The sequence below is a fragment of the Entelurus aequoreus genome, linkage group LG12 (genome assembly GCF_033978785.1).
Source record: "Entelurus aequoreus isolate RoL-2023_Sb linkage group LG12, RoL_Eaeq_v1.1, whole genome shotgun sequence".
In the NCBI taxonomy this organism is placed as follows: Eukaryota; Metazoa; Chordata; class Actinopteri; order Syngnathiformes; family Syngnathidae; genus Entelurus; species Entelurus aequoreus.
Window position 1 is genome coordinate 39,278,052 of NC_084742.1, and position 22,151 is coordinate 39,300,202.

Consider the following 22,151-nt stretch of genomic DNA (forward strand, 5'->3'; position numbering starts at 1 on the left):
TGTGTTACGGTGGGATGTTCTCCAGAAATGTGTTTTTCATTCTTTTTTGGTGTGGGTTCACAGTGTGGCGCATATTTGTAACGTAACAATGTTAAAGTTGTTTGATACGGCTACCGTCAGTGTAAGCTGTGTGGCTGATGAGTAAGTATGCTTTGCTGTCTCCTGTGGATGCAAGTAACAACAACATGTGGCTTGACTGGCATGCTGTATGTAAATGCTATAGAGGACAATTACTGCAGTGCAATTAGGGCACACCTTTTATTTGGCAATTAGAGTGTAAATAGGATCATTTATTCCCTGGGAGTAATCTATGAGAGACACTGAGATCCATATGTCTCCTGGGAAAATCGGGGGGTCGGCATGTATGTAGCTGAGCCGCATCAGAGTGGTCAAGGAGCCGCATGCGGCTCCGGAGCCGCGGGTTGCCGACCCCTGGGCTAGTCTAACAACTGCTGATGGTGAGGCAAGCAAGGTTTACTGTTAAAAGAAATGTGGCAATAGTCTACATTGAAACACCGGGTAAGGATACACTTCCAGGTCAGAGATGACTATGGCGCGCGCACTTTTTGCGCGCATGCGTACTAGGTCGCGTTGCGCCGGCGGCGTCTTAAACAACCATTGTGTGTGTGTACAAGGATAAGGTTAGGTGGGATTTTAGTGTAGAAGGGGCCTAACTGGAGTGGTTGCAATTCAGAAAAAGAAGAGAAGAAAAGCAAGCAGATAGATATTGGGATCATCATTTTTGGCTTTCTTAAGTGCATCAACAGTAATGCATTTGGGACAGCACTACCCTCAGTAACTGAGTACGCAGTGTACATGGTATTCAATACATATTGAAGTGTAAGCACAGAAGCACACAAATTGAAAAACAACCTGTCAGATGCACAGGTAGTCAGCCATTTTGATTTGCAGGTCCGGGCTATTTCCAGTTTGTTTGTTTGTTTGTGTACGTAATATTCCAATGCAGGCCATGTTTAATTTTGTCTGTCGCAGGCCAATAACAAGTGCATTCGATGCTGGTCGCAGATGGCCCCAAATCCAATTTTTGGACACTCCTGTCCACTATTGTTTATGTCTGGCTTTGACTCAGCAGGTAGTTTTTCTTTTCCTTTTTAAACTCTAGTCTAAACTCAGATGACCCCAAACATGAAACCCCACCTTTATCAGCCACAGACTTCAAATAAACACCCCAGAGCGTTGGTTATTTTAGCCAAGGCGACATTCCCTGAGGAGGTGGAAACAGGACCCCCCTTCCAGACAGCAAGGTTATGACAATCAAGTCATGAATGAAGAATAGAAACCACAACATGGATGTTTGTCCTGTTCATCTAACCTTAAAAGGCATATATCCACAGGGTTCGCAGGGAGAGGCCGGGGCACCCGGTTTTAAAGGGTCAAAGGTGAGCTAATCAAATGATCTGATTGCCATGTTTAGCTTTTTTTGCCATTTTTTGTAATCCATGATATAAAATATATCTTGTATGTATCCCACATCAGGGCGAGACTGGCGATAAAGGAGATTATGGGCCTGCCGGGCCGAAGGTAAGCATTTATTACTCCTAAATGTTGGTGTATAGAGGGCCTGATCGACTAAGATCCAAATAACAAAGGCTAGACAAACTGTAAATATGAGTGTACCAATAGTGGACGTGTTGGGTGTGATCTACAGAGACGGCATGTACAAACCCCGTTTCCATATGAGTTGGGAATTTGTATTAGATGTAAATATAAACGGAATACAATGATTTGCAAATCCTTTTCAACCCATATTCAATTGAATGCACTACAAACACAAGATATTTGATGTTCAACTCATAAACTTTTTTTTTTTTTGCAAATAATAATTAACTTAGAATTTCATGGCTGCAACACGTGCCAAAGTAGTTGGGAAAGGGCATGTTCACCACCGACGGCGTTTCTGGGTGTTGTTGATAAATGGATTTCGCCTTGCATAGGAGAGTTTTAACATGCACTTACAGATGTCGCGACCAACTGTAGTTACTGACAGTGGGTTTCTGAAGTGTTACTGAGCCCAAGTGGTGATATCCTTTACACACTGATGTCGCTTGTTGATGCAGTACAGCCTGAAGGTCGAAGGTAACGGGCTTAGCTGCGTACGTGCTGTGATTTCTCCAGATTCTCTGAACCCTTTGATGATATTACGACCGTAGATGGTGAAATGCCTAAATTCCTTGCAATAGCTGGTTGAGAAAGGTTTTTCTCAAACTGTTCAACAATTTGCTAAAGCATTTGTTGACAAAGTGGTGACCCTCACCCCATCCTTGTTTGTGAATGACTGAGCATTTCATGGAATCTACTTTTATACCCAATCATGGCACCCACCTGTTCCCAATTTGCCTGTTCACCTGTGAGATGTTCCAAATAAGTGTTTGATGAGCATTCCTCAACTTTATCAGTATTTATTGCCACCTTTCCCAACTTTGAAAATGATTTGCAAATCATTGTATTCCGTTTATATTTACATCTAACACAATTTCCCAACTCATATGGAAACTGGGTTTGTAGAATTGATAACTGGTGCAGACCGCCTTATTTAAATGATGTTTTTGCATGTACCACGCGGCGTTCACCATGGAGACACTCATTTACTGCACATTCATGTTATCATGCTCCTACTTGTGGTGTTTTGAAACATGCAGGCGACATGTATAACTTTCTACGAGCATTTTAGTAGCCGTCCTGCAGTGCATTTACATTGAACTCCCTTTTTAGCGCTCTGGAGACAGCCAGCGTGCCCTGGAATGTTCGAGACGCAAGAAAATGCATACGTCAAGAAGTTTTTATTTTTTCATATATGAAAAAACAAACGTAATTAAAAAAAATTACCAGCAGACACAAAAATGTATCAATTGAATCTGTTTTAGTCAGCCCCTTAGAGGAGTCGTATTATGTTTTTTTTTTCTACAAAACTCAAAACCAGTGAAGTTGGCACGTTGTGTAATTCGTAAATAAAAACAGAATACAATGATTTGCAAATCCTTTTCAACTTATATTCAATTGAATAGACTGCAAAGACAAGATATGTAATGTTCGAACTGAGAATCTATTTTTGTTTAAGCTTTCCAGGTGGAATTCTTTCCCATTCTTGCTTGATGTACAGCTTAAGTTGTTCAACAGTCCGGGGCCTCCGTTGTGGTATTTTAGGCTTCATATTGCACCACACATTTTCAATGGGAGACAGGTCTGGACTACAGGCAGGCCAGTCTAGTACCCGCACTCTTTTACTATGAAGCCACGTTGTTGTAACACTTGGCTTGGCTTTGTCTTGCGGAAATAAGCAGGGGCGTCCATGATAACGTTGCTTGGATGGCAACATAAGTTGCTCGAAAACCTGTATGTACCTTTCAGCATTAATGGTGCCTTCACAGATGTGTAAGTTAACCATGCTTTGGGCACTATTACACCCCCATACCATCACAGATGCTGGCTTTTGAACTTTGCGCCTATAACAATCCGTATGGTTCTTTTCCTATTTGTCCCGGAGGACACAACTTCCACAGTTTCCAAAAACAATTTGAAATGTGGACTCGTCAGACCACAAAACACTTTTCCACTTTGCATCAGTCCATCTTAAATGAGCTCAAGCCCAGCAAAGCCGGCGGCGTTTCTGGGTGTTGTTGATAAATGGCTTTCGCTTTGCATAGTAGAGTTTTAACTTGCACTTACAGATGTAGCGACAAACTGTAGTTACTGACAGTGGTTTTCTGAAGTGTTCTAAGCCCATGTGGTGATATCCTTTACACACTGATGTCGCTTTTTGATGCAGTACTGACTGAGGGATCAAAAGTCCGTAATGTCATCGCTTACGTGCAGTGATTTCTCCAGACTCTCTGAACCTTTTGATGATATTACGGACCGTAGATGGTGAAATCCATAAATTCCTTGCAATAGCTCATTGAGAAATGTTTTTCTTCAACTGTTCGACAATTTGCTCAAGCATTCGTTCACAAAGTGGTGACCCTCGCCCCATCCTTGTTTGTGAATGACTGAGCATTTCATGGAAGCTGCTTTTTTACCCAATCATCCAATCCAATCCAATCCACTTTATTTATATAGCACATTTAAACAACAAAATGTTTCCAAAGTGCTGCACAACAATATTAAAAACAATTAAAAACAATATAAAATAAATATGATTAAAAACGATTTTAAAGGGTATAACCAATTAAAACAGTAAATAGAAATCAACATTTTAAAAACACAGAGGACAACAGAGGACCACACAACTCACGTAGTGTTAAAAGCCAGAGAATAAAAGTGGGTCTTAAGACGAGACTTAAAACACTCCACTGTGGGAGCAGTTCGAACATGGAGGGGCAGAGTGTTCCAGAGCTTAGGGCCGACCACGAAGAAGGCCCTGTCTCCCCTGGTTTAAGTCTCGTTTTGGGCACCACGAGCTGGAGCATCATGGCACCCACATGTTCCCAATTAGCCTGTTCACCTGTGGGATGTTCCAAATAAGTGTTTGATGAGCATTCCTCAACTTCCTCAGTCTTTTTTGCCACGTGTGCCAGCTTTTTTGAAACATGTTGCAGGCATCAAATTCCAAATGAGCTAATATTAGCAAAAAATAACAAATTTTCAATGTATTCAATACATTCAATAGATTATGGTTTACAAATCGTCTTCAAGCCATTACCATAAAATGCATTAAGACGGATATCAAATATAAATCATATTCAGGCAATATTATCAGATTTAAATGCTGGTTACATTCATGAGTGCACCTATTCACAATTCATGAATAAAATAACATACCAAATGACCATGTCCATGCAGGGCCCACCAGGGCAAAAAGGAGACCAAGGGGCCACCGAAATCATCAACTACAATGGGAATATTCAGGAAGCTTTACAGGTCAGAGAGTTAAATAGTGCTAATACTAATACTGTTTCTTAGGGTGTGTCTATGCAACATGCTGACAGAAAGGTTTGTTTCTTCTGCAATGGTATTTCTCTCTCTCCTCTCCTTGTTCCACTTGTTTGGCCTGCTGCAGAAGATTACCACAGTCACGGTGACGGTAACTATGATAGGCTCCAGTGTGTGCTTTGTGTGTACTAAGACATTTCCACTACACATTGCAACGGATGCAACGGTACACGGTAAAATACTGAGCCGATGGGTGTCACCACTGCAGCTCACGTTGCCGGAACCAATTCAGCCCACAATGCGGACTCGTAGCTAAAACTATTTGACTGAACTATTGGCCCAGGCTGGGAGATTAATTTACTTACGGAGTTAATCAGAAGAAACATCAGTAACACTTTAGTATGGGGAACATATTCACCATTAATTAGTTGCTTATTAAAGTAATAAAGACTTAGTTTAGAGTTATTTGGATATTAGGGGAACATATAAGGGTTAGGGTTTCTAATAAGCAATAATTCTGAGGTTATTGAGGGAACACTCTTAGTTAATGGCTTACTGGTTGTATAATAAGGCCATGCAGAATAAGGCATTAATAAGTACTTAATAATGACTAATTAAGAGCCAATATGTTACTAATTTGCATGTTAATAAATAACTAATTAATGTTTAATATGTGTTCCCCGTACTAAAGTGTTACCGAAAAATGATATCTGAAACTTGTTTTAATCAAACTTTTTATATATGTGTTTACTCTGATTCAACTCCTCCGATATAACATGTACTAAAAACCTCTAAAAATACTTTTGAGTTTGTGTTTTGCCACAAAATAATTGTTCCTAAAATGTATCATTGAACTGGTTTTATGCTGACACACATTGTTACTTCACACTACCTCAAATTCAAATTGAACTTTAATGTATTTCCATTAAATATGATCTATTTGAGTTGTTACATTTGGGTCACCACTTGCCACTAAGAAGTTTGAAAGTGTTGTGTGTAATTGCTGTTAACTTAAGAAAAGTCTTATAGTACACCACTGATACTTTGTTTTCCTGCAAAACGCAGTTTTGCTGACAAACAAAATAAAGAGATGTTTTTATAGGAAAATTAAAATGAATCAAAACCGTAGTCCAAAAACCCAAGTACGGACCATACCGTGGATTACCTGTACCGTTGCACCCCTATTATAATTTTTTTTTTTTTTTGAACGCATGAGCCAACACTGCCATCAACATGTTTGAATAACAGTGAATGAAAGTGTTTCCATCCATCCATCCATCTTCTTCCGCTTATCCGAGGTCGGGTCGCGGGGGCAGCAGCCTAAGCAGGGAAGCCCAGACTTCCCTCTCCCCAGCCACTTCGTCTAGCTCTTCCCGGGGGATCCCGAGAAGTTCCCAGGCCAGCCGGGAGACATAGTCTTCCCAACGTGTCCTGGGTCTTCCCCGTGGCCTCCTACCGGTCGGACGTGCCCTAAACACCTCCCTAGGGAGGCGTTCGGGTGGCATCCTGACCAGATGCCCGAACCACCTCATCTGGCTCCTCTCGATGTGGAGGAGCAGTGGCTTTACTTTGAGCTCCTCCCGGATGACAGAGCTTCTCACCCTATCTCTAAGGGAGAGACCCGCCACCCGGCGGAGGAAACTCATTTCGGCCGCTTGTACCCGTGATCTTGTCCTTTCGGTCATAACCCAAAGCTCATGACCATAGGTGAGGATGGGAACGTAGATCGACCGGTAAATTGAGAGCTTTGCCTTGCGGCTCAGCTCCTTCTTCACCACAACGGACCGATACAGCGCCCGCATTACTGAAGACGCCGCACCGATCCGCCTGTCGATCTCACGAACCACTCTTCCCTCACTCGTGAACAAGACTCCGAGGTACTTGAACTCCTCCACTTGGGGCAAGATCTCCTCCCCAACCCGGAGATGGCACTCCACCCTTTTCCGGGCGAGAACCATGGACTCGGACTTGGAGGTGCTGATTCTCATCCCAGTCGCTTCACACTCAGCTGCGAACCGATCCAGTGAGAGCTGAAGATCCTGGCCAGATGAAGCCATCAGGACCACATCATCTGCAAAAAGCAGAGACCTAATCCCGCAGCCACCAAACCGGATCCCCTCAACGCCCTGACTGCGCCTAGAAATTCTGTCCATAAAAGTTATGAACAGAATCGGTGACAAAGGGCAGCCTTGGCGGAGTCCAACCCTCACTGGAAACGTGTCCGACTTACTTCCGGCAATGCGGACCAAGCTCTGACACTGATCATACAGGGAGCGGACCGCCACAATCAGACAGTCCGATACCCCATACTCTCTGAGCACTCCCCACAGGACTTCCCGTGGGACACGGTCGAATGCCTTTTCCAAGTCCACAAAGCACATGTAGACTGGTTGGGCAAACTCCCATGCACCCTCAAGGACCCTGCCGAGAGTATAGAGCTGGTCCACAGTTCCACGACCAGGACGAAAACCACACTGTTCCTCCTGAATCCGAGGTTCGACTATCCGTCGTAGCCTCCTCTCCAGTACACCTGAAAAGACCTTACCGGGAAGGCTGAGGAGTGTGATCCCCCGATAGTTAGAACACACCCTCCGGTTCCCCTTTTTAAAGAGAGGAACCACCACCCCGGTCTGCCAATCCAGAGGTACCTCCCCCGATGTCCACGCGATGCTGCAGAGTCTTGTCAACCAAGACAGCCCCACAGCATCCAGAGCCTTAAGGAACTCCGGGCGGATCTCATCCACCCTCGGGGCCCTGCCACCGAGGAGCTTTTTAACTACCTCAGCAACCTCAGCCCCAGAAATAGGAGAGCCCACCACAGATTCCCCAGGCACTGCTTCCTCATAGGAAGACGTGTTGGTGGGATTGAGGAGGTCTTCGAAATATTCCCTCCACCGATCCACAACATCCGCAGTCGAGGTCAGCAGAACACCATCCTCACTATACACGGTGTTGATAGTGCACTGCTTCCCCTTCCTGAGGCGGCGGATGGTGATCCAGAATCGCTTCGAAGCCGTCCGGAAGTCATTTTCCAAGGCTTCCCCGAACTCCTCCCATGTCCGAGTTTTTGCCTCCGCGACCGCTGAAGCCGCACACCGCTTGGCCTGTCGGTACCTGTCCGCTGCCTCAGGAGTCCTATGAGCCAAAAGAACCCGATAGGACTCCTTCTTCAGCTTGACGGCATCCCTCACCGCCGGTGTCCACCAACTGGTTCTAGGATTACCGCCACGACAGGCACCAACTACTTTGCGGCCACAGCTCCAATCAGCCGCCTCGACAATAGAGGTGCGGAACATGGTCCACTCGGACTCAATGTCCAGCACCTCCCTCGCGACATGTTCAAAGTTCTTCCGGAGGTGGGAATTGAAACTCTCTCTGACAGGAGACTCTGCCAGACGTTCCCAGCAAACCCTCACAATGCGTTTGGGCCTGCCAGGTCTGTCCGGCATCCTCCCCCACCATCGCAGCCAACTCACCAGCAGGTGGTGATCGGTAGAAAGCTCCGCCCCTCTCTTCACCCGAGTGTCCAAAACATGAGGCCGCAAATCCGATGACACAACTACAAAGTCGATCATGGAACTGCGGCCCAGGGTGTCCTGGTGCCAAGTGCACATATGGACACCCTTATGCTTGAACATGGTGTTCGTTATGGACAATCCGTGACGGGCACAAAAGTCCAATAACAACACACCACTCGGGTTCAGATCCGGGCGGCCATTCTTACCAATCACGCCTCTCCAGGTTTCACTGTCGTTGCCAATATGAGCGTTGAAGTCCCCCAGTAGAACGAGGGAATCACCCGGGGGAGCACCCTCAAGTACTCCCTCGAGTGAATCCAAAAAGGGTGGGTACTCTGAGCTGCTGTTTGGCGCGTAAGCGCAAACAACAGTCAGGACCCGTCCCCCCACCCGAAGGCGGAGGGAAGCTACCCTCTCGTCCACCGGGTTGAACTCCAACATGCAGGTTCTGAGCCGGGGGGCAACAAGAATTGCCACCCCAGCCCGTCGCCTCTCACTGCCGGCAACGCCAGAGTGGAAGAGAGTCCATCCCCTCTCGAGAGAACTGGTTCCAGAGCCCTTGCTGTGCGTCGAAGTGAGTCCGACTATGTCTAGCCGGAACTTCTCCACCTCGCGCACTAGCTCAGGCTCCTTCCCCCCTAGCGAGGTGACGTTCCACGTCCCAAGAGCTAGCTTCTGTAGCCGAGGATCGGACCGCCAAGTGCCCTGCCTTCGGCTGTCGCCCAGCTCACATTGCACCCGACCTCTATGGCCCCTGCTATGGGTGGTGAGCCCATTGGAGGGGGGACCGACGTTGCCTCTTCGGGCTGTGCCCGGCCGGGCCCCATGGGGACAGGCCCGGCCACCAGGCGCTCGCCGTCGTGCCCCAACTCCGGGCCTGGCTCCAGAGGGGGGCCCCGGTGACCCGCGTCCGGGCGAGGGAAATCTGAGTCTCGGTTCTTGTATTTCCATAGAAGTCTTCGACTTCTATGAAAGTGTTTGTATGATCCCTAAATTAAATTGATCAACACATTTACCAACAACAATACATTGATTAATGTGACACATCTAACAAAGTATGCATGTATGGCCTCCAAGTCCACTGGACTACTCAAAATAGTCCACTGGATTACTCAAATAGTATTTGTTGAAGGAATGTTCCCCATGTTCAGTAATGCAACATGTGATATCTGTATTTTTTTAGTGTTTGTATTCTTTATTTCACTTTTTTCTTATTTAAGGCCTCAAGATAACCCTCATTTTTGGATTTGGTTGGTCTTAATTGGAAAAAAAACAAAAACAATTATTCTTATTCAGTATATACATTTTATTTCAAAGTAATTAATTTTTATGTGTTATTATACTTTTTTTTATTTATAGAAATTTTTGTTTTTATTTCATTGTATTTGGTAAATGGTAAATGGGTCATACTTGTATAGCGCTTTTCTAACTTTTTAAGGAAATCAAAGCGCTTTGACACTATTTTCCACATTCACCCATTCACATTCACACATTCACACACTGATGGCGGGAGCTGCCATGCACGGCGCTAACCAGACCCATCAGGAGCAAGGGTGAAGTGTCTTGCTCAAGGACACAACGGACGTGACTAGGATGGTAGAAGGTGGGAATAGAACCAGTAACCCTCAGATTGCTGGCACGGCCACTCTCCCAACTTCACCACGCCGTCCCCGTCCGTTCATCCATTTAGCTTTATCATCTTGAAGGCTACATGGATGAAAAAGCAGCTTTTTGACTAATGTGTCATACATTCAAGATATAATACAATGAATGTGTTCAGGCTGACATGTTGTGGTCATCCTCGGCATGTTTACCAGCATTGTGTTCACTTCTTAACTAACTGCTGATTGCTTTCGCTATGAGTTTTAGTTTTTGTATATTTAAATTTCCCTGGATTACTTGACCATATTCACATAACTCCTGTGTTACCTTTGATGGAAAAAGTAACGTCTTTGTTTGTGTGAAGGGTCCACCGGGTCCTCCTGGGCCTATAGGACCGCATGGTATTAAGGTAAATTGTCCAGAATATACCCATTGTTTTTAAAGTAACAAAAAGTGATGACATGTCCTCATTGTGTCCAACAGGGGGACCGTGGTTTGCCAGGCCTCCCTGGACTAGATGGCGAAAGAGTGAGATAGTGTTTGTTATGGATGCTAACAATCACATTCAGGACCTAAACTTACAAATTCCCGTTTTTGTGCACTTTTTCTCTCAGGGCTACAAGGGTTCCAAGGGAGACATGGGAATGCCGGGTGCATCGGGAGACAAGGGAGCAACTGGTTTACCAGGATTACCTGTAAGAAATAAACATGGCCGCAGAGACGTGTTATAGTTCTGAAAGCGTTGTGTGTGTGTGTGTTCCTTTTAGGGGGTTAATGGGGTAAAGGGAGACAAGGGTGATTCAGGTCTGCCTGGTCCTCAAGGCTCCTCGGTGAGTGTCAGAATTCTCATTGGAATAATAACACTGTTTAAAACCTCAACCGTGTCTGTTTTTAGATTATTGGCACACCAGGGGCACTAGGACCACACGGGCCCCCTGGACCTATGGTGAGTTAAACTACACCAGGGCTCTTCAATGGCTGCCGCGGGCTAAATACGACAAGCAAGTTCAGTTCCAAACCTGAGCAACAGGTTCACAAAAAGGCAATTTGATCACAAAGCAGCCATGTACGTCTGACTTGGTTGCCAGAAGTACACCGAGTCTGACACTCCTTTTGAACTCCTTTGCCAACCTTAAAACTCCAACAGCAGCTCTCATAAGACTGCTACTGAGGCAGCGCTAGCCAGTTGTTTTTATTTATTTATTTATTTATTTTTACAAAAATGTGCATGCTTTCCAGTTGTGTAAGTACCAGTTCAGGCACTGACTCCGTTTCTCAAGTAACGATTTGGTACTAGTATCGACTGAAATGTAGACAATACCTAGTCCTAGACACGAGGGAGGAGTTCCATTCTGATGTTGGTTTAAAAGCCTGTTCCTTATCGCCACCTGCGTTCACTGCCAAATTAACCCTATGTTTTGTCCTTTAGGGCCCCCATGGTTTCCCTGGACCAAAGGTAATAAATGCCTCCACCCTTTTGGCAGTTGTCTTGAGGGTTGTGATTAGTGTAGCTTGTTAACCTATTTTTCTTGTAAATTTATGACGCAGGGGGAAGGTGGTTTGCATGGCGCCAAGGGCGCGCGTGGGGAGTCCGGCCACAAGGGCGACAGAGGACCATTAGGCCTTCCTGTAAGTGCAAAAAAATCTGTCATTTGTTGGTATTGCTGTCACAAAAGTGACTACACCTCCCACATTTCAACAACTGTTTTAATAACATCTTCTCAAGGGATTATACTCTCAAACAGGGGACTCCAACCAATAGCTCGTGAACTGTCATTATGTGTATAACTTCTAATGATTATTGTTTTTAATGACAAATGACCACACTGTTTGAGTTGGAGATCTGCCTTAAATTTAAAAGGGGACTTACTAAGTTTTTGAGTATTTGGTCGAGAAAATTTTAAATCAAAACATGGCGGAGATATTTTATGAAACAACCTTGCGTTCCTTCATACTTCCTCCAAACAAGCCGTTTTTAATTTGCCCAATTTGTGACGTTTTTCCCAGTTGTGACATCAGCGGATAGCTCCATATATGGCAATGTTTTACCCAAAGAGCGTTGTGCGTGTCCGCCATTAGAGTCAATAAGCTCCTTCTTTTTCTCTATCCTCTTGTTGTGGGGCAGACTGGCTCGTACATCCAATCCAATCCACTTTATTTCTATAGTAATATTTTAAAAACAACAAAAGTTTCACAAAGTTCTGCACAATAGTTAAAATAAACATTTTAAAGCAGGATAAAATAGTGTAAGAAACATTTAACTTAAGAAAAAACTAAATATATTAAAAAAACATTTTAAATAGACTAAGATCACACAACTCTCATGCTGGTTTAAAAGTTTTGAGACGTGATTTGAAACTTAGTAAAGAAGGAGACAGCCAAATAACCAGAGGGATCTCGTTCCAAAGTTTCAAAGACCCAACAGAAAACGCTCAATCTACTCTGGATTTTAATATGTTTTTTGAGACGACAAGAAGAAATTGTTCCACAGACCTCAGAGAGGAAGTGTGTAGATTTTTAAGAGGTCTAATACAAAACCCAAAACCAGTGAAGTTAGCACGTTGTGTAATTCGTAAATAAAAATAATGATACAATGATTTGCAAAAACTTTTCAATGTATATTCAATTGAATAAACTGCAAAAACAAGCTACTTAACGTTTGCAAATATTAGCTCATTTGGAATTTGATGCCGCAACATGTTTCAAAAAAGCTGGCACACGTGGCAAACAAGACTGAGAAAGTTGAGGAATGCTCATCAAACACTTATTTGGAACATCCCACAGGTGAACGGGCTAATTGGGAACAGGTGGGTGCCATGATTGGGTATAAAAGCAGCTTCCATGAAATGCTCAGTCGTTCACAAACAAGGACGGGGCGAGGGTCACCACTTTGTGAACAAATGTGTGAGCAAATTGTCGAAAAGTGTAAAAAACAACATTTGTCAACGAGCTATTGCAAGGAATTTAGAGATTACACCATCTACGGTCTGTAATAGCATCAAAAAGTTCAGTGAATCTGGAGAAATCACTGCACGTAAGCGGCAATGCCTGTAACCTGCATCAAAAACCGACATCAGTGTGTAACACTTCAGAAAGCCACTGTAAGTAACTACAGTTTGTCGCTACATCTGTAAGTTCCAGTTAAAACTTCACTATGCAAAGCCAAAGCCATTTATCAACAACACCCAGAAACGCCGCCGGCTTCACTGGGCCCGAGCTAATCCAAGATGGACTGACGCAAAGTGTGAAAGTGTTCTGTGGTATGATCAGTCCACGTTTCAAATTGTTTTTGGAAATTGTAGACGTTGTGTCCTCCGTACCAAAGAGGTAAGGACCATCCGAACTGTTATAGGCGCAAAGTATAAAAGCCAGTATCTGTGATGGTATGGGGGTGTATTAGTGCCCAAGACATGGGTAACTTACACATCTGTGAAGACACCATTAATGCTGAAAGGTACATACAGGTTTTGGAGCAACATATGTTGCCATCCAAGCAATGTTACCATGGATGCCCCTGCTTACTTCAGCAAGACAATGCCAAGCCACATTCTGCACATGTTAGAACAGCGTGGCTTCGTAGTAAAAAAGTGCAGGTACTAGACTGGCCTGCCTGTAGTCCAGACCTTTGAAACAGGTCTGGACCAAACCTGAGCAACAGGTTCACAAAAAGGCAATTTGATCACAAAGCAGCCATGTACGTCTGACTTGGTTGCCAGAAATACACCGAGTCTGACACTCCTTTTGAACTCCTTTGAAGCCTAAAATTAGACTTCAAAGGAACAGCTTAAGTTGAACAACTTAAGCTGTACATCAAGCAAGAATGGGAAAGATTTCCACTTGAAAAGCTTCAAAAATTGGTCTCCTCAGTTCCCAAACGTTTACTAAGTGTTGTTAAAAGGAAAGGCCATGTAACACAGTGGTTAAAATGCCCCTGTGCCAACTTTTTTGCAATGCGTTGCTGCCATGAAATTCTATATGAATGATTATTTGCAAAAAAAAAATAGGTTTCTCAGTTCGAACATTAAATATCTTGTCTTTGCAGTCCATTCAATTGAATATTAGTTGAAAAGGATTTGCAAATCATTGAATTCTGTTTTTATTTACGATTTACACAACTTGCCAACTTCACTGATTTGGGGTTTTGTATACTGTGACGCTAATCCGTTAAGATATTTCAAAACAAACAGTAACATTTAAAAATACATTTTAAAATAAACTGCTAGCCAACAAGGGGCTCTTGTTTTTTTGTGCCAGTTAAAAGGCGAGCAGCAGCATTTTGGACTTACTCCAATCGAGCAAGTGAGACCTGGTTCCCTCCAACATGAAGTGAGTTGCAGTAGTCTGAATGTGATGAAATAAAAGCATGGATTACCCACTTTAAGTTTTTCAAAGACAAAACTGATTACATTTTTTCTTAAATTCTCCGATGCACTCGCATTCTCCGTCGTTGCCATGTCTAATACAAAGTAGCGTATAGTTCTAACTTATATCTGTTATAAAACTCCATAAGGAAAGCACTTAAAACTACAACATGGCTTGCGGGGAAAAGACAGTCTAAGTGGAGTAACATAAACAAGACCGCCTACAAAACAGCGTATATATATATATATATATATATATATATATATATATATATATATATATATATATATATATATATATATATATATATATATATATATATATATATATATATATATATATATATATATATATATATATATATATATATATATATATATATATGTGTATGTATATGTATGTGTGTAGAAAGTAACTGTGTAAAGTAAGTGTATATTTACAGTACTATCCCACTAAATATGAGATATTATTGTATAAATATCTGGTAAGATACAGTATGTGAGTAGCTATATACAGTAATTGCCACTTTTCTACATTGCAGCATGGTACTGGTAGTTTTTTTTAATAATATGTATTTATTCATTTGATAGGGAAATCATAATACAGGTACTGAGAAAACAGACACTCTTTTTTTGTGTGTCTTTCATTTAACTATGTAACTAATTATGCAGCTCCAGGTCAAGTCAAATTGTTTTGGTGTACCCCTCAGATTATATTTAATTTTCTCTAAATCTAAGAATAACATGAGGTCCTTAAACCACAGGGAGGCCTTGGGGGCAAACTGTGATTCCCTCTCCAATAAAATCCTTCTGCGAGCTATTAATGATGCAAAGGCGATACTATCCCTAAAAGTCTGCTTAATTTTTTGATAGTTTGGTGGAATTCCAAAAATAGCCAATCCTGCACAAGCTGTCAATTTAAAATGTAGTGCATCTGCAAGATGTTTAAAAATATTAATCCAGTAGGCTTTTAGACAGGGACAGGACCAGAACATGTGTGTCATGTTTGCCGGAGTCGATTGACAGCGATTACATCAGACCTGGGCATTCTGCGGCCCGCGGGCCACATCCGGCCCTTTGAGCGTCCCTTTCCAGCCCGCGTGAGGCCAATCATAAATTACAAAATAAATTTTAAAAAGTATGTATGTCGAGTGTGCAATACAACGGTGCTGCTTTTGTTTTGAAAAGCGTTATTTGTATTACTTCCATGTGGACGTATGCGCGTGCGTGATTGTGAGTGAATGTGAACAGCTGCAATCACAAATTACAAAATAAAGTTGAAAAAACATCTATGTTGTGCGCGCAATACAACTGTGCTGCTTTTATTTTGAAAAGTGTTATTTATGGGCGTATGTCCGTGTGTAACCTGTGAGTGAAGGTGCACAGCGACAAGTGATGCACGGTTTACACCTGAGACGCTAAAAAGAGAAAAGTTGATGACGAATGGCGTGTTTTCAACAAGACATGGACTGCCAAGCAACGTTCCCTCTAAGGTGCGCGCCTGTGCAATTGCGCACTGTTCAAGCGTCCTCTGCGCACAGCAAATATATGCCGCGCACCAAATCAAATCCAATCTGAATTCTAAACAAAATAAACACATTTATTCTGTGTAATTTTGCAATGCAACTTTGAGTGACAGTGACAACAAGCGGCCCTAACGGTGTTCATCAACACCGTTCAATTGAACACCGTTCAATTATTGTAACGTCTATCGAGATGCTTCGAGGCTAGGAATTATATTGATCACTTTATTGAGCAAAACTGTTTATATTCGGCCATAACCACACCAAAAACATGAGTAAAACACTTCTATCTCGAAAAACTAGTAATTTTCTGCTGTACAAACCAGGTCAAAACCAACTTGTCATCTGTCACCAACACACATACCACTAAACCACTGGAGCGTTTATGGCCACACAAAAAGTCGGACAACTCAAACACCACACAAAGTTACACTATGACTCCTCAGTCATACGTGTGCTTATTTTACTGTCATTTATTATTAATGTTAATTTATTTATATTAATCATGGAATGCTATTACTAGAGAAAGTTACAGGAATGCGCACTTCATCCTATGCTTACATTTCATTGTGCAACATGAGGATGTTTAAGGGGAACTAAATGTGATCTCTGAAAGGGGTACAAATGATTTCCAAAGCAGTGCTTTTGGTATAAAGTTAAGTTAGATTAAATGAAAGTATTATTATTATTATTAATTATTATTATTATTATTATTATTATTATTATTATTATTTATCTTAAGGTATATATCAAAAATAATATTGAGCAAAATTTTATTGAAATATTGTCGATGTGGCCCTCCAGCAGTGCTCGGGTTGCTCATGCGGCCCCCGGTAAAAATTCATTGCCCACCCCTGGATTACATGTATCTGCAATATTGGCATACATTTTGGAAAGTTTAAATGGTAAATGGGTTATACTTGTATAGCGCTTTTCTACCTTCAAGGTACTCAAAGCGCTTTGATACTATTTCCACATTCACCCATTCACACACACATTCACCCACTGATGGTGGGCACTGCTATGTAAGGCGCTAACCACGACCCATCAGGAGCAAGGGTGAAGTGTCTTGCTCAAGGAGAAAACGGACATGACGAGGTTGGCAGAAGGTGGGGATCGAACCAGGAACCTTCAGGTTGCTGGCACGGCCACTTTTCCAACATCGCCACGCCGTCCCCCGTTTAGCGTTAGTAAAATATATGCGAAGGACAACCTTAAACTGCATTAGATTAAGCTTTGAACAAGATGTGCTATCATTTATTTGTATTAATGCAGATTTCCAGTCATTGTCGTCCAAAACTTTGCCAAATTTAACCTTTTTATTAGATTATTTAATTATAAATGACGTCACGTTGACAAGACAGTACCATACCACGCCCCTCCGCCACCCACCTCCTTCACACACCTTCGGCACCCCACCATCGCAAGTAGCTTGAAAATCGTGAAAATCTATCCCGCAGTGCCAGCATCATCCTTGCAACCTTTCACAGGACACAGTTATATTGCTACTCAGCTTGTGTACTGCTACACAAGCTGCACACTGACTACTCTAAAATGATGTATAGCATTGTCCCACGATACAATGGTTGTGAAATGTAAGAGTTGTACTCACATTTGCCAGATACTGTTTGTACAATATGTGTGTGTTTGCCTTCCCTGTGTGTGCACTCATTCATTCCCCTTGATTAGTTTGCCAGCTCCCCAGTAACCCAACGTGTAATTGAGACTGTCCAGTAATAACAGTGTTCATCTGGTACTAATCCCCGCCTTGTCCATGTCACTCATACGTCCATAACCGGCACAGGGAGCCTCCGGCTTGGACGGCAAGCCCGGAATGAGGGTGAGTGTCACAAGAGGAATTGTTGTCCTGTCCCTGTTCCCTTTTCTTTTATCGAGCTTTCACACCTTCCCCACTTCCTATTTCTCACCCACACTGTGTTGTGAAAATATATTCGGCTGGCAGAAACGCTCATACATTACCTCACAGACCCTGTGTAGCATGTGGACGTCCTAAGCTTCCATTTGCTCATGATTAGGAATCATATTTGGAAACAGCGCCAGTAATGCTGTTGTTTCATTTTGCAGGGCACCGACGGGCCTTCAGGTCCGGCTGGTCCGGCCGGCCCAAAGGGAGACCGAGTAAGAAGAATATAGCACTTCTACCGTCACCTTTGACCTCATACTAAGTTGCAATTATGTTGTTTTTTTCTTGGATCAGGGCGAGCAAGGAGCGTCGGGTGAGCCGGGACCAAGGGGGCCGTACGGATTGCCTGTGAGTTTGTGTTTGAACTGCAATTTTATCATAATTGGGTGTGCTTTGTGTTATATATATAAGTACCAGTCAAAAGGTTGGACACATTTGTGTTCAATAACATTAAGGCACCATACAGAACTGCAGGCTTAGAGCAGTGTTTTTCAACCTTTTTTGAGCCAAGGCACATTTTTTGCATTGAAAAAATCCAGAAGCACACCACCAGCAGAAATCATTAAAAAACGAAACTCTGTTGACAGTAGGGCTGCAACAACTAATCGATTAAATCGATTAAAATCGATTATTAAAATAGTTGCCGATTAATTTAGTCATCGATTCGTTGGATCTATGCTATGCGCATGCGCAGAGGTTTTGTTGTTTTTTTACATTACTTTTTTTTTTTTTTTTTTTTTTTTTTTAATAAACCTTTATTTATAAACTGCAGCATTTACAGACAGCTGAGAAACAATAATAAAAATAAGTATGGTGCCAGTATGCTGGTTTTTTTTCAATAAAATACTGGAAAGGATAGAAATGTAGTTTGTCTCTTTTATCCGATTATTAATCGAAGTAATAATCGACAGATTAATCGATTGTCAAATTAATCGTTAGTTGCAGCCCTAGTTGACAGTAAAAATGTATTATCACAATTGTTGGATATGACTTTAAACCATAACCAACCATGCATCAATATAGCTCTTGTCTCAAAGTAGGTGTACTGTCACGACCTGTCACATCACGCCGTGACTTATTTTGAGTTTTTTGCTATTTTCCTGTGTGAAGCGTTTTAGTTCTTGTCTTGCGCTCCTATAGCAGTTTCATGTCTTCCTTGGAGCGATATTTCCCGCATCTACTTTGTTTTAGAAATCAAGAATATTTGATTGTTTTTATCCTTCTTTGTGGGGACATTGTTAATTGTCATGTCATGTTCGGATGTATAATTGTGGACGCCGTCTTTGCTCCACAGTAAGTCTTTGCTGTCGTCCAATATTCTGTTTTTGTTTAAAACTGAACTGGCTACAAAATAGTTTTGTTCTGCATAGCCTTCCCTAAACTTCAATGCCTTTTCTTAGGGGCACTCACCTTTTGTTTATTTTTGGTTTAAGCATTAGACACCTTTTTACCTGCACGCTACGTCCCGCTGTTTCCGACATCTACAAAGCAATTAGCGACCGGCTGCCGCCTACTGATATGGAAGAGTATTACACAGTTACTCTGCCGAGCTCTAGACAGCACCGACACTCAACAACAACACATCATTTGCAGACTATAATTACTGGTTTGCAAAAAATATTTTTAACCTAAATAAGTGAAATTAGATAATCTCCCACGGCACACCAGACTGTATCTCACGGCACACTAGTGTGCCGCGGCACAGTGGTTGGAAAACACAGGCTTTACACTGCAGGCCAAAGTGGGCCAAACCGGATTTTTTTTTAATCTGATTTTTTCCAGCCGACTGTGAACACTGCAGGTAAAATTTAGATTTTTATCAGACTCTGGTGTAAACGCGCATGCGTTTTTCAAATAGTGGCAATCCCTTATTTCCACAGTCTGCAACCAGACAGAGCAGGGTTTGTTAGAGACTACCTCCAGTATTTGGGAGTGGAGACTATGGACTGGCCTGCCAGCAGTCCTGAACTCAACCCTATTGAAGACTTGTGGGCTCAGCATGGGCATGTTCGTGCCTGAGTGACCAACACAACCACATTGGTGGATTTGCGACAAATGCTGGCTGAAGAATGGGATGCCATCCCACAACAGTGTGTGACCAGGCTGGAGACCAGCCTGAAGAAGAGGTGCCAGGTTGTTGTGGCTGTGTGGGGTTCGTCTACACGCCACATGAGTAAATTGTTAGTTTTTCAATGTGTCTTGTTTCTTCAAACCTCAATCATCCAATACACCATACTGTGTACCTCTTGCTTGGCCCCGGTATAAACCGTTTGCTTGCTATTGTGACATCCAGTGGACACAGCAGTTTATTTCGTTACAAAAAAAAAGCAGCTCATTTTTATAACATATTTATTTAATTCATCACACGGGCTGAATAAAACCTGTGAGTTTGTGTTTAAAGACAATTTAATCATAGTGTGTTTAGTATAATAATACTGTACTGGTCATATAAGGTATGCATTCCAAATAAATAACACATGAACGTGTCTCAAAACTTTTGACTGGTCCTACCCAAAAGTGGGAACGACCCAAGCATTTCAGCATTTTGACTAGATTATCATTTGTCAAGTGACAATGTCTACAGCAGGGGTCCCCAAACTACGGCCCGCCAGCGTCCAAAATCAGGTCCGCGGGAAGTCCCAAGTATTAAAAAAAAAAAAAAATTCTGTCTTTTCTTATCCACTTTGTACCGCTTGCTACTCACGGTGTCTCCTAGCCACTCAGGCAAATAATATTGTCTAAAAATGCATTTTCTCATCGATAACGTGACATCATCGCGCGCGCGGAAAGTGCGCTATATACATCTAATATATATACATACAGTATATATATATCTAATATATATATACATCTAATATATATATATATATATATCTAATATATATATATTTTTATATCTAATATATATATATACACATATATATCTAATATATATATATATATATATTTATACATCTAATATATATACACTACCGTTCAAAAGTTTGGGGTCACCCAAACAATTTTGTGGAATAGCCTTCATTTCTAAGAACAAGAATAGACTGTCGAGTTTCAGATGAAAGTTCTCTTTTTCTGGCCATTTTGAGCGTTTAATTGACCCCACAAATGTGATGCTCCAGAAACTCAATCTGCTTAAAGGAAGGTCAGTTTTGTAGCTTCTGTAACGAGCTAAACTGTTTTCAGATGTGTGAACATGATTGCACAAGGGTTTTCTAATCATCAATTAGCCTTCTGAGCCAATGAGCAAACACATTGTACCATTAGAACACTGGAGTGATAGTTGCTGGAAATGGGCCTCTATACACCTATGTAGATATTGCACCAAAAACCAGACATTTGCAGCTAGAATAGTCATTTACCACATTAGCAATGTATAGAGTGTATGTTTTTAAAGTTAAGACTAGTTTAAAGTTATCTTCATTGAAAAGTACAGTGCTTTTCCTTCAAAAATAAGGACATTTCAATGTGACCCCAAATTTTTGAACGGTAGTGTATATATATATACATATATATATACTGTATACAGCCCGGCCCCGGGCCAAATTGTTCTAACCCAATGCGGCCCCCGAGTCAAAACGTTTGGGGACCCCTGGTCTACAGCTTGGATAGCAATATAGATTTACTATCCACTAAAAATTACACGACTTAACGGCAATGTTTCTTTTATTTTGTTTATTTGCAGGGAGCTGCAGGAACGCCAGGCTTGGATGTAAGTTTTGTTATTTCCTGACCATGGACGGACACAGGACACAATTAATTATGTTAATAATAATATATTTATGTAAGGAAGCAATGACTAGAAGTCACTTTATCAAATCAGGTAGAATTCCCCAGAAAAAAATATTTTCATTCCATAACTTCATTCCACACATTTTGCATCTTTTTTTTTTTTTTCTTCTTCATGAGTTAATAAAATTGCCCTCTTCCAGGGGTTGCAGGGTTTAGGAGGAGAGAAAGGCGACGTTGGGGAAAGAGGAGAAAAGGTAGACGTACAGTAGATGTGTTGCACTTATTCTATAATACAATCTGGAATAGAAATAGGGGACTGGTGTCAATGGACAGTAGGCTGTAATGTTTTTAATAATAAGACGTAGGACTTGTTGTGTCTTCATCACCGAACTAGTCCATCATCTTCAGCAAACCATCACCATTTCCACCAAAGTCCATTGACAGCAGGCTCTTACAGTGGAGTCCATGTTTGATTGTCTCCATGCATCCTTGCTTCACTTCCAACTTGCACTAACCTTGCCTTTTGCTTGTTCTAACAGTAGCTATATAAGTGTGGACTCCCTATTTCATTCATATTGTGATTTTTAGTGTGTGAGATTATGAC

General features: G+C 42.1%; 1 protein-coding gene across 1 annotated transcript in view; it reads left to right on the forward strand.

The window, feature by feature from the left end:
- The window catches only part of LOC133662190 (collagen alpha-1(XXV) chain), a 137,719-nt gene that overhangs the window by 98,942 nt on the left and 16,626 nt on the right, over positions 1 to 22,151 (forward strand). The window contains exons 17-32 of the mRNA XM_062065948.1: positions 1,356 to 1,400; positions 1,498 to 1,542; positions 4,801 to 4,878; positions 5,018 to 5,041; positions 10,375 to 10,419; positions 10,494 to 10,538; positions 10,625 to 10,705; positions 10,778 to 10,840; positions 10,906 to 10,956; positions 11,440 to 11,466; positions 11,559 to 11,639; positions 17,699 to 17,734; positions 17,980 to 18,033; positions 18,113 to 18,166; positions 21,501 to 21,527; positions 21,748 to 21,801. Of these exons, the coding sequence (XP_061921932.1) occupies positions 1,356 to 1,400; positions 1,498 to 1,542; positions 4,801 to 4,878; positions 5,018 to 5,041; positions 10,375 to 10,419; positions 10,494 to 10,538; positions 10,625 to 10,705; positions 10,778 to 10,840; positions 10,906 to 10,956; positions 11,440 to 11,466; positions 11,559 to 11,639; positions 17,699 to 17,734; positions 17,980 to 18,033; positions 18,113 to 18,166; positions 21,501 to 21,527; positions 21,748 to 21,801 (810 nt within the window). The remainder of the gene's footprint in view (positions 1 to 1,355; positions 1,401 to 1,497; positions 1,543 to 4,800; positions 4,879 to 5,017; positions 5,042 to 10,374; positions 10,420 to 10,493; positions 10,539 to 10,624; positions 10,706 to 10,777; positions 10,841 to 10,905; positions 10,957 to 11,439; positions 11,467 to 11,558; positions 11,640 to 17,698; positions 17,735 to 17,979; positions 18,034 to 18,112; positions 18,167 to 21,500; positions 21,528 to 21,747; positions 21,802 to 22,151) is intronic.